Source organism: Cervus canadensis, chromosome X (assembly GCF_019320065.1).
Source record: "Cervus canadensis isolate Bull #8, Minnesota chromosome X, ASM1932006v1, whole genome shotgun sequence".
NCBI lineage: Eukaryota > Metazoa > Chordata > Mammalia > Artiodactyla > Cervidae > Cervus > Cervus canadensis.
The window spans coordinates 5,597,341-5,609,813 of record NC_057419.1 but is presented as its reverse complement, the minus strand read 5'-3'; the positions used below and the strand labels follow the sequence as shown (position 1 = coordinate 5,609,813).

Genomic DNA, 12,473 nt, shown 5'->3' with positions numbered 1-12,473 from the left:
GTGAGGGGAGTGAGTCATGTCTACACTGGGTCAGGGGGACGTGAGGAGGTTGAGGCATATCTACAGTGGGTCAGGGGGACGTGAGGTGGGTGAGTCATGTCTACACTGGGTCAGGGGGACGTGAGGAGGGTGAGTCATGTCTACACTGCGTCCAGGTGGAAGAGAATGAGCGTTCTTGCTTGTCTATACTGGATTCAGGTACAGGAGAGCATCTTCCTCGCTCACGTGGGTTCCATTAGGTCATAGGAAAAGGATTCCTTTTTGTGTACACTGGGTCCAGATGAGCATGAATTGTGGGCTCTTGTCTTAACGTGGGTCCCCGTGGACGTGCAGTAGATGGATCCTGCTTCTTATCTACACTGGGGCTGGACAGACAGGCTTCCGTGGCCTCACCCGTGTCCACGCTGGGTCCCGTTGGACTTGAACTAGAGGCCTCTAGTCCAATGGGTCCCCGGGGACATATAGTAGTGGGATCCTGCTTTCTTCTCTACGCTGGGTCTGGGCAGCCAGGTTTCCGAGGGCTCACCCGCGTCTACACAGGGTCTAGCTGGCCTTGGAGCGGACCCTGGATCTCCCCCGAAGCCCACCCCTTCCGCACCCTCTTTGGTGTCGGGCGGCGGGGCTGCCTGCCAGGCTCACTGAGGCTCACTGCCCTGCTCGGAGCCGAGTCCGCTCACCCATCTCTGGATGTCCAGCTGGTACTGGAACTCCCTGTTGGACCGAGGCTGCCGGGTCCTGGGCTGTTCCCAGCGGATGAGGCAGTGGGATTCGTTGCAGCGGACGGTGATATTGTCGGGAGCGTTGTACTGCTCTGTAAGAGACCCCACCATCCCCCGGAGACACTTGTGATGCGGAATGCCTCCCCTGGACCACGGAGGGGAGACCCGTTTCTGCCATCCCGACAGGAACAGGAGCTCCCGATTTCACCAGGAGGAGGGAGCAGGTTCCGAGCCTGCAATAACTCGTCTGGAAGCAAGGGCTGCTGCTGGCTCTCACCAGGAGCGAGCATTCAGACGTGGGAGCGGGTGTTCTTTCAGATGCTCCAAAAAGGGACCACGATTTCTGACCTCCAGAACCCTGGGACAAAACATTTCCGTTCTTTGCAGCCTCCCAGTCTGTGGTCATTAGTTATAGCGTCTCCGGGAACCTCAACGCAGATGCCTACACAAATTCTGTCACGTCAAACTAACCGGTGCTTTTAAATTCCGGGTGGTTGTTCTCACCTATTTCCTTTAACAGCAAAAGCGAGTCGAAGAACTGGATTCCTGTTTCTTGGCTGGTGCCGTTAACCAGGAAGTAACCGTACGACGTTAACCCCGAGAGGTCTCGGAGGTGACATCCCACGTGGGTCCCCGAGTCTTTCAGGTAATGAGGACATTCCCTTTCGATTCTTTTCCTGTGAGATCCCCAAAACGTTCAGAGAACCGTCAGGGCAGTTTTCGCTTCTGCATAGCACCTATCTCTCAGGGTGGTCTACGTGAGGTCGACACTTACTTTGATCGCGTGTACAAAAAATACTGCACGTCGTCGGGGGCCGCTCGGCCCTTGGCCCAGCTGCAGTTCATGAAATCCGCGTCATAGATGACACAGGAGAAGTTTCGGGCAGCTGTGCCCTCCCTACCTGGGAAGGGACAGAAACAAAACAATGACGTTTAAACGGGGATGGACCCGTTGGCTTCATGGTTCAAAGAAGAATCAATACCGGTCCTTCTCAGGCTCTTCCCGAAAAACAGAAGAATAAGTTCCAGGGATCTAACACACAAGGTGATGGATACAGTTGACAATACTGCATTGCCCACTTGAAATTCCCTAAGAGAAAAGAAATGAAATTAAAAGACGCTTGCTCAAAGGAAGAAAAGCTATGACCAACCTAGGCTGCATATTAAAAAGCAGAGACATTACTTTGCCAACCAAGGTCCGTCTAGTCAAGGCTATGGTTTTTCCAGTGGTCATGTATGGATGTGAGAGTTGGATTATCAAGAAAGCTGAGCGCAGAAGAATTGATGCTTTTGAACTGCGGTGTTGGAGAAGACTCTTGAGAGTCCCTTGGACTGCAAGGAGATCTAACCAGTCCATCTGAAAGGAAATCCGTCCTGAATATTCATTGGAAGGACTGATGCTGAAACTAAAACTTCAGTCCTTTGGCCACCTGATGCGAAGAGCTGACTCACTGGAAAAGCCCCTGATGCTGGGAAAGATTGAAGGCGGGAGGAGAAGGGGACGGCAGAGGATGAGATGGTTGGATGGCATCACCGACTCGATGGACATGAGTTTGAGCAAGCTCTGGGAGTTGGTGATGGACAGTGGAGGCCTGACGTGCTGCAGTCCATGGGGTGACAGAGTCAGACCAAACTGAACTGAAGAGGGAAGATCCCTTCAGGGTTCTCGCCACAAAAAATACCCAAACCAACCAAGCAACCAACAAGAACAGACGCGACCGAATAGATGCCTTAACAGCTCGTTTGCGGTCATCGTTTCGCGGAGCGCGTAGACATTGAAAACGGCACATGTGGGAATTCCCTGGCTGCCCAGTGGTTAGGGCTCCGCAGTTTCACTGCTGTGGGCCTGGGTTCAATCCCCGGTCAGGGACGTCAGATTCCACAAGCCGCAGAGGACCGCCAGAACCAAAAACACCGAAATGACAAAGCCCAAAAAATCCTCAGAGATACACAACTGCTGTGCGTCAAACACATCTCCGTGAAGCTGAAAAAGGCGGGACGGTGGACTCTGAATGCTCGTGGGGAGCAGAAGGGTCACCCGCCGTGTTTTCCCTACCTGGGTTACTGTAGACCAGCCTTTCTGAAAGCCGTCTCTGGTTGACATTTACTTGGACGGTGAGCGTGACTCCCCCGTGGAGAGAACAGTCTGGAAATGTGCAGTGACATTCGTTGTCTTTGACCTGAAGAGATGCAACCAGCCAGTGGGTTACGAAGAACCTGTCTTCTTTCCTCTCATCCTCAAACGCTATCTGCTCCTACACTGACCCCCGTCACGACGTTCACCTCCCTGTGTGAAATCTCGCCCCAGGTACCTTCTTTGAGAAGAGGCCCACTAACTAGCAAGGCTCAGAAAGTCCGTGTTCAGAGCTCACCTTTTTAAAAAAATGAAAATTATTTTTAATTGGAGTTTTAATTGCTTTGGGCTTCCCAGGTGGCTCAGTGGGTAAAGAATTTATCTGCAATGCAGGTGACGCAAGAGACATGGGTTCCATCCCTCGGATGGGAAAGATCCTCTGGAGGAGGGCATGGCCACCCACTCCAGTATTCTTGCCTGGAGAATCCCATGGTCCCAGGAGCGTGGCGGGGCTACAGTCCATGGGGTCGCAAACAGTCAGAAATGACTGAAGGGACATGCACGTAATGGCTTCACAAGGCTCTGTTAATTTTTGCTGCAACACCGTGAATCAGCTGGAAGTATACATACGTCCCCTCCCTCTTAAACATCCCTCCGAACCCACCTGGAACTCACCAGGGATCTTGTAAAAATGCACAGTCTGGTTACACAAGTCCCAGGTGAGGTCTGGGAGCCTCTGTTTCTCACGAAACTCCCAAGGGACGCAGGCTGGACCGCTCTTTGCGCCCTCACCGCTTGACCTTTCTCTGGAACCTCACGCCCCCCGCATGTGTTTTTGGCCACAGCATGCAGGCTGTGGGAATCTTTGTTCCCCGACCAGGGACTGAACCCGCAACCCCTCCACTGGAAGCTCAAAGTCTTAAACCAGCAGGCAAGTCCCCACACCCTCTTCTACGGGATTGACTTTTCTTGTCTCATCTCATAGTCATCATTCCCTCACGGACGGCATCCTGACACTATATCCAAGTCAGTCTGTTTCCACGTAACAGGCGGAGCGAATGCCGTTTCTTTCTCAGGATCAAGTCTAGCATGTGGACCGACGAAGCCAAGGAACGTGGCTCTCCCCGCAAGGAGAGTCAGCCTACTGAATACATCTTGGACATGAGGGTCACTTCCCCGGTGAACCTCGAACCATGACTTCCTCGATGCATCCCCAGCCACGCTTGCGTTTTTGTCTCCCGCGCTTGACGCGAGCCCTACAAAGGATAGCCACGGGGCCGGTCCAATCTACCTCCTTGGTGCTGCTCAGCCCCTCAGTCTGACTCTTTGCGACCCCATGGACTGCAGCACGCCAGGGTCCCCTTGTCCTTCACCATCTCCCCGAGTTTCCTCAAGCTCGTTGCCCACACCGCCTCACCTTTTTCTTAATCCGCCCCTTCTCCTTGTGAATCAACACGCATTCCCCGTACGTGGTGTTCTCCTTGCAGTCCCAAGTCAGCCTCGTCGTCTTTGGGTCGAACTTCACATTGAGGCTGGAGTTTGGCTTCACGGTTGGAAGATCTGGAAGACGTGACCTCAGGAATCAAAAAAAAAACTCCCCCTTTCCCAACTCCATGCCCACTTAAGCAATTCGTCTCAGGTCTTGCAAGCAAGGATCGGCGTTCTTGGGGGTCAACTGTCAACCAACCACCTCTTGTCAAATCCTCTTTGTCCCCTACTGTCTGTCCCGTCTCTGCTTCCTGCCCCTTTCTCCAAGTGGAAGGATGTTTCTGTTGTTGTTTTACAGTCTCTAAGCCATTTCCGACTCTTTGTGACCCCCTGGACTGTAGCCCGCCAGGCTCCTCTGTCCGTGGGATGCTCCAGGCAAGAATATGGCAGTGGGTTGCCATGCCCTCCTCTGGGCGGGCAGGGGGGAGGTTCTTCCCAACCCAAGGATGGAACCCGCGTCTCCTGCACTGCAGAGAGATTCTTCACCTCTGAGCCACCAGGGCAGGCCAAGGGGAGACGTCTACCACGAAAATAAATGAAGACCAACCACGTGAGAAGGAGCGGAGGCTATCTACTCCCATCTCGTCACGGGCACCTGTGTCTGCAGGATGGGTGCGGGACTATTCACATAACCACAAGGGGTGAACACAACAGGAGTTATAACCCCGGCAGACTTCGGAATAGAAGGAAAATCATGAAATTAGACACAGTCGTAGGCATGGCCACGCCCACAGTCATGCCAACAAAGGTCCGTCTGGTCAAAGCTATGGCTTTCCCAGTGGTCATGTACGGATGTGAGAGTTGGACCATACAGAAAGCTGAGCTCCGAAGAACTGATGCTTTTGAGCTGAGGTGTTGCAAAAGACTCTTAAGGGTGCCTTGGACTGCAAGGAGATCAGACAAGTCCATCCTAAAGGAGAACAGTCCTGAGTATTCATTGGAAGGACCGATGCTGAAGCTGAAACTCCAATCATTTGGCCACCTGATGCGGAGAATCGACTCATTAGGAAAGACCCTGATGCTGGGAAAGATTGAGGGCAGGAGGAGAAGGGGACGACAGAGGATGAGATGGTCGGATGGCATCACCGACTCCCTGGACGTGAATTTGAGTAAGCTCCAGGAGTTGGTGATGGACAAGGAGGCCTGGCGTGCTGCGGTCCATGGGGTCGCAAAGAATCAGCCACGACTGAGCGACTGAGCTGAACTGATAGGCACGTGTCTCAGAAGCTGGGGTCCGGGGAACGGGGGAGGCAGAAAGAGGTCAGGCATGTTCACATACTCACCCTGCTGCTCCTGGGTGAGGAGCCAGGCGGAGTCGAGCACCACGGACAGGAGGACAACCACGGCCAGGAGACTCGCGGGGCTTCCCGGACGGCGCAGAAGCTCTGCAGGGAGAGAAAAACCAGCCTTCGTGGGAGTCTTGATGCGGACACCAGTGATGTTTCCCCAGGGAGATGGGGGAAAAAAAAAAAGGAAACCACAGGACTCTCTCCAGGGTGGTGGTCGGCATCGACAATGTGCCTAGCCAGCATCCTGGGTCACTGGCTTACAGTGGTTAAGACTCCACCCTCCCAACGCCGGAGGCCGTGGTTTCAATCCTTGGTCGCTGTACTAAGATCCCCCAGGGTACATGATGCAGCCAAAAAAATAAATTAACTAAATAGACAATTTGAAAGAGGGTTCAAAGTGCATGGGCTTCCCAGGTGGCAGAGAATCTGCCTGCCAACACAGGAGACTTAAAAGATCCTGGTTTGATCCCTGGGTTGGAAAGGTCCCCTGGAGAAGGGAATGGCAACGCACTCCATTATTCTTGCCCGGAGAATCCCATGGACGGAGGAGTCTGGCGGGCTATAGCCCATGGGGTCCCAAAGAGTCGGGCATGACTGAGTGAGTTAGCACACACAGAGTGCATGATTCCAGTTCTATGACTTTCTGGAAAAGGTAAAACTATAGCTGAGCGCAAAAGAATCGATGCTTTCAAACTGTGGTGGTGGAGAATCCTATTGAGAGTCCGTTGGACTGCAAGGAGATCCAACCAGTCCATCCTAAAGGAAATCAGTCCCGAATATTCATTGGAAGGACTGAAGCTGAAGCTGAAGCTCCAATACTCTGGCCACCTGATGCAAAGAGCTGACTCACTGGAAAAGACCCTGATGCTGGGAAAGATTGAAGGCGGGAGCAGAAGGGGACGACAGAGGAAGAGATGGTTGGATGGCATCATTGACTCAATGGACATGAATTTGAACAAACTCCAGAAGACGGTGGAGATGAGTCTGAACAAACTCCAGGAGATGGTGAAGGACAGGGAGGCCTGGCGGGCTTCAGCCCACGGAGTCTCAAAGAGTCAGACACGAGTAAGTGAGTGAACCCCAACAGTGGATACAGAAAAAGCATCAGTGGTTGTCAGGGGTTATGAGAACAGGAGGGATGAACAGGTGCAGGACAGGAAACTTTTAGGGCAGTGGAAATATTCTGCTCTAATGACGGATACATGCCATCACACATTTGTCCAAACCCCTAGAACGTCCAACAGCAAGTTCAGTTCCGTTCAGTTCAGTTGCTCAGTCGTGTCCGACTCTTTGCGACCCCATGGACTGCAGCACGCCGGGCCTCCCTGTCCATCACCAACTCCCGGAGTTTACTCAAACTCACGTCCATGGAGTCGGTGATGCCATCCAACCATCTCATCCTCTGCCGTCCCCTTCTCCTCCCGCCCTCAATCTTTCCCAGCATCAGGGTGTTTTCCAATGACTCAGCCCTTCGCATCCGGCAGCCAAAGTATTGGAGTGACCCCCTAATGCAAATTATGACTTTGAGTCAAGAATATAGCGTCAAACTTGCTCCATCAATTGCAAGAGACGTTCCACACTGACGCTTGGTGTCCGCCGTTGCGGAACTAACTCTAGGGGGAAGTGGGTACACAGGAATTCCCAACACTTTCCAAACCTCATGTTTCTGCAAACCTACACTCGCCCCAGACAAATAAACTCAAATAACATTAAACAAAAAATGTAGGGGCTTCCCTGGTGGTCCAGATGTTAAGATGGAGAGCTTCCCATGCGGGAGGCTCGGGTTCCATCGCTGGCTGGGGAACTAAGATCTCACATGCCGCACATCTCGGGCGAAAAATATAAAATTAAAAGATCAAACTTAAAAAAAAAACAAAACTACAAAGGTACCGTGCTCTATCCCCCACAAAGCCACACTCCACAGAAAACAGCTGATCGTCCAGCTGGGTTTGGGGTGGCATCTGTGGACGTGCCCACCGTTTCCCCAGCGGTGTTTTTTAGTTGAGCTTCCCCAGTGGCTCAGATGGTGAAGGGCCCGCCTGCCAACGCAGGAGACTCGGTTTCGATTCCCGGGCCGGGAAGATCCCCTGGAGGAGGGCACGGCAACCCGTTCCAGCGTTCTCGTCTGGAGAATCCCTCCCACGGACAGAGGAGCCTGGCGGGGCTATGGTCCACGGGGCCACCAAAAATCAGACCCGGCTGGTTCTGGTCGGGGTGATTCCTTTCCGGTATTGCTGTCACTTGCAATGTGCCTTTACATTTGCATACGGTGCAAATCTCCATTTGTCTCAAGCTCCGATCTAGCAGACCCCCTCCTCATCTCCTGCTCCCGGGAATCCCACCCTCTGGACCCTGTATCTTTTTCCAGAGGGTTCCCCCCTACCTGTCTCTATTTTACCAGGCACGGTCGAATTTTCGATCATGCGCTTGGGTTTTTGGAGTCTACCGGTCTCAAGGTGGCTTTCTGTCTCTTGGGGAGTTCCTTTCCTGGGGGTTGCCGTGAGAAATGACATGCTTTTTTTTTCCTCTGATCTTTGTTCCTCCTTGCCTGTTTCCCTGTATCTCTCCCTTCCTTTTCTCCCCATCCGTGCATCCCTGCATCATTCCTGTCTCCTTCCATCTTCCTCTTCCTCCCTCTGGTCCTCACAGACCGTCTTCCACCTCTCCACTCAGCCGTAGCTCCGCTCCGAGGACCTTGCATCTCGGACACATATCCAGTTCAGAGCCTTCAGGCTCCAGTCCCCAGCCAGGGGGCTTCGTCCACCCTCCACCCAGGCACTCGGACCCCTTGAGGGACCCACCACCCGCAGACGGCCGGCGCACAATTCGCACGGCATCCCATTCTTGGCCCGCGTCTCCCCTCTGGCGACACCGGGGTCTCCACGGGGGAAGCCTTCTCGCTCCTGTGGGCTTCTCCACCGGGAAAGACGCCCCCACGTCCCTGCATCCCAGCTACCCTCGCTCGCCCAGTCCCCCTGGGTCACGTCTCGGAGACACGTTCGTGACGGTCGCAGTCTGCTGACCCTGCACAGACTCCAGACCAGGCCCTCCTCCTGGTCAGTGGCGAGTCTGACTTTGCGACCCCACGGACTGCAGCCCCGCCAGGCTCCTCTGTCCGTGGGATTCTGCAGGCAAGAATACTGGAGTGGGTTGCCATGCCCTCCTCGAAGGCATCCTCCCAACCCAGGGATCGAACCTACGGCGTTCCCTGCATCTTCTGTCTTGCAAGCAGATTTTATTTTTGTAACCGCTGAGCCACGGGATGAGCTCCCACCCACCCCCCACCCCCGACACCCTCAGCGTCTCTGCTAACAAGTCCCCTGGGCCTCCTATGTTTAACTCTGCTGTTTACAGATACCCACCCGCCTCTGCCCACTTCCTTGCCTTCTCTTCTCAGACTCATTCAGACCGTCTGCATTTTCACCAGGTCCTCCGGGCCGGATGCCGAGGACGGAGGACCGCAAGCACCCTCCCCCCTTAAGGACAGGGACACCTGTCCGCCAGCACTCCTGGGGACAAGCACCCAGCCTCAGATTCCTGCCCCCCGCCGCAACACCCTCTACCCCGTTCCCCCCAGGGAACCTCACTTGCCATCACAGAGGGGTAAAAAACAAAACGAAACCAAACCACCCACCAGAACCGTTCCAACTTTCCCACCTGACCGTCATCTCCTGTTCCCCCGTCTCAGGGACCCACCCCATGACCCCGCCCCACGCAGACTTCGTCTTTCTCGGGGGTCTGCTGTCTGAGCCCCTCCGGGGGAGGCTGTTTTCCTGCAGTGGGGAGGGGGTGTGGTTGTCTGCCCACTGCACCCTGGAACCTCTCAGAGAGGACCTTCCTCAATCAACACACACCCACGGCTCTTGCTGCACGCCTGGATTTTCACATCTGCAATTTGCGAAATGTCTGTGGTCTGAGCTTTGCTTAACGGGAGACGGGGGTTGGGGGGGGAGGGGACCACAGCCTGACCCATCTCCCCATCTCCTCAGTGATGGCAGCACCTGTCTTACCAAGCCCCCTGAGTCCCGCTTTCTCCTCCGAGGGGCATAGCGTTGTACTGGCCTCTGGGTCGGCAGCGGGGGTGGACACGCGGAGGGGATTACCCACGAGTCACCCCCCCCACCGGACTCATCAACACCCTTCACCCCAACTTCCCCACTAACTTCCTGTGCATTGAACTCCCATCGGCTTCCTGCTCATCGTGATGGAGCAAAAACCAGAAACTGCTGTAACCCTGACCGAAAAAGAGAGTTCTCATGTACCACAAAGGGACTCAGAAATCCAGCCCCAGAAGCTGCTCGCTTCAAATAATCAGTTCAACGCAGACCCCGGCTCTTGGTCAAGGATTGTGAGGAAATCTCCGAAGGAGACTCTGCAATGAGCGTGATGTATCCTAGCACTGGGGAAGGCTCTTGAGAGTCCCTTGGACAGCAAGGAGATCCAACCAGTCCATCCGAAAGGAAATCAACCCTGAATATTCATTGGAAGGACTGAGGCTGAAGCTGAAGTTCTAATACTCTGACCACCCGATGCGAAGAGCTGACTCATTGGGAAAGACCCGGATGCTGGGAAAGATTGAGGGCAGGAGGAGAAGGGGACGGCAGAGGATGAGACGGTTGGATGGCATCACCGACTCGATGGACGTGGGTTTGAGCAAAGTCTGGGAGATGGTGATGGACAGGGAGGCCTGGCGTGCTGCAGTCCACGGGGTCGCAGAGAGTCAGACATGACTGAGCAACTGAATAACGACATGATGTATCTCATTCAGCCAATCCCTGGTTTAACTGTCACTCCCATCCTGCGAAGCACTTCTAGGAGCCTCACAGAAGTGGTCAGAAGACCGAAACCCACAGAAATCTTATCGCTGTTTCACTTAATTTTGCCCCCTTTCTTTGGAATTCAGGCTAAATTCACACGGGATGCAAGCCTGTACGTTCAGTCGCCAAGTCGTGTCCAACTCTCTGCGACCCCATGGGCTGTAGCCCACCAGGCTCCTCTGTCCACGGGGATTCTCCAGGCAAGAACACTGGAGTGGGTTGCCATTTCCTGCTCCAGGGGATCTTCCCGAACCGGGTATGGAACCCGCGTCTCCTGCATCGGCAGACCGATTCTTTACCATCTGAGCCACCCGGGAAGCCCCCTCATGCAAGGCAGTGACACCCCGCACATCCGCCAAGCCTGGTTGCAGAACCTTCCCGTCTCCTCGAGGGAGACCTGTCCCCAAGAGCCGGCAGCCTCCACCCCCTCTGACCACGCACCCACTTTCTGCCTCCGTGGACTCCCCTCTGCTGCTTTGCTGCCTATAAATGGAATCGAGTCGTCCTTTGCTTCTTCACGCCCGCTTTCCCTTCTTGTTTTGGAAGTCACCAGGCCGCGCTTTCTTTCCCCATTTAAAGATTTCAGTTTTGAGACCATGTAGGCTGGGCGGAGGGGACCGACGCCGTCTCTCGGATTCAGGACACGCCCTGCGGAGGGGGCTGGCTAACCGGGAGGCCGGTCCAAGGGGGACCCTGGCACGAGCTTGCCCGTGGAGCTCACCGTGGTTTTAGGCGTGCCAGGGAGTGCGTGAGTGGAAGTTGCTCAGTCGTGTCCGACTCTGTGCGACCCCATGGGCTGCATGGGATTCTCCAGGCCAGAATACTGGAGTGGGTAGCCTTTCCCGTCTCCAGGGGAAGCTTCCCAACCTAGGGATGGAATCCAGGTCTCCCCCATTGCAGGTAGATTGTTTAGCAGCTGAGCCACCAGGAAAGCCCAAGAATGTTGGAGTGGGTAGCCTGCCCCTTCTCCAGCAGATCTTCCCGACCCAGGAATCGAACTGGGGTCTCCTGCACTGCAGGCGGATTCTTGACCAACTGAGCCACACAAAACGCAACACCAGCGTCCCAGGCAACACCTGTAACCCCGACGGGCCCCCATCACCGCAGCACACACACAGCTCGCAAACCCAAGTCTGCTTTCCAGTCCCGACAGGTACGGGCTGGCCCCGGGGAACTCCGAAATCTCCCACCCCGACCTGGCCAACTCCCCCCCGGGGCTCATCCGGACCCAAGAACGCGGCGCCCACACGCTACCCCTCAGCGGTCACGCCGTCTGCCTGGGCGCCCTGCATCGGAAAGGTGTTTTCACTGCACGCCCTCGGGTTACCGGGGCCTCCCAGCTCGTGCGCACGGAACAGAGTTCGCCTGCCCATGCAGGAGACCCAGCTTTGACCCCTGGGTCGGGAAGATCCCCTGGAGGTAGGGCACGGCCACCCACTCCAGGATTCCTGCCTGGAGAATCCCCACGGACAGAGGAGCCCGGCGGGGCTACAGTCCACGGGGTCGCAGAGAGTCGGACACGGCTGAAGTGAGTTAGCCCCCGGCGCAGCAGAGCAACTTTTGTTCTGACCCACCTGGAGCGCCAGCCGCCCGGGGCAGCAGCAGAAGCAGGAAAATGACACTTTCGGGGACCCCGGGGGTCAAGGGGGACCGGGTCACACCCCACCCCTCCGACACACACCCCGCACGCTCGCGTCTGCCGACCTGCGATCCCCATTGCTCTCCCTCGAGGCTTGCCCGTCTGAATGCCCCGACGCCTCTCTTCCTCATCCGACAGTGATGGGCCGGACGCCTTCGGCTGTGTTCCTGTTTTCTTCCCCTCGATTCCCTCCCCTCCCCTTGCCACGCCTGCTGCTAGGAGGAACTGGGACAGGTGGGTCCCCTGGTCTCCTCCATACCCGCTCCCATCCACTCGCGTGGAGAAGGTCGTCTTTCTTAGAGTCAGGCCAGACGCTTCACCAAGTCTTCTCAGAGCAGGGACTAGGTGGGTCTGGTCTCGCTGATCATTTTAATTTATTAGATGTTTTGGACCGTGCTGTGGTTTTCTCCAGCTGGGGCACACAGGCTTGTCATTGCAGCGGCTTCT

The 12,473-nt window shown here is 55.3% G+C and overlaps 1 protein-coding gene across 7 annotated transcripts in view; it reads right to left on the bottom strand.

The window, feature by feature from the left end:
- Positions 1-12,473, bottom strand: part of LOC122434354 (granulocyte-macrophage colony-stimulating factor receptor subunit alpha-like) — a 32,161-nt gene that overhangs the window by 11,799 nt on the left and 7,889 nt on the right. For 2 of the 7 annotated variants that reach the window (XM_043457615.1, XM_043457616.1), the window contains exons 1-7: positions 10,829-11,000; positions 5,565-5,666; positions 4,211-4,353; positions 2,776-2,899; positions 1,495-1,621; positions 1,224-1,396; positions 678-811 (exon numbers count right to left, since the gene is read on the bottom strand). In XM_043457615.1, the coding sequence (XP_043313550.1) occupies positions 678-811; positions 1,224-1,396; positions 1,495-1,621; positions 2,776-2,899; positions 4,211-4,353; positions 5,565-5,666; positions 10,829-10,985 (960 nt within the window). In that variant the 5' untranslated portion in view covers positions 10,986-11,000. Of the gene's footprint in view, positions 1-677; positions 812-1,223; positions 1,397-1,494; positions 1,622-2,775; positions 2,900-4,210; positions 4,354-5,564; positions 5,667-10,828; positions 11,156-12,091; positions 12,198-12,473 lie in introns of those variants that run through there. The other 5 variants (XM_043457612.1, XM_043457611.1, XM_043457617.1 and 2 more) reach the window with 5 other exon arrangements.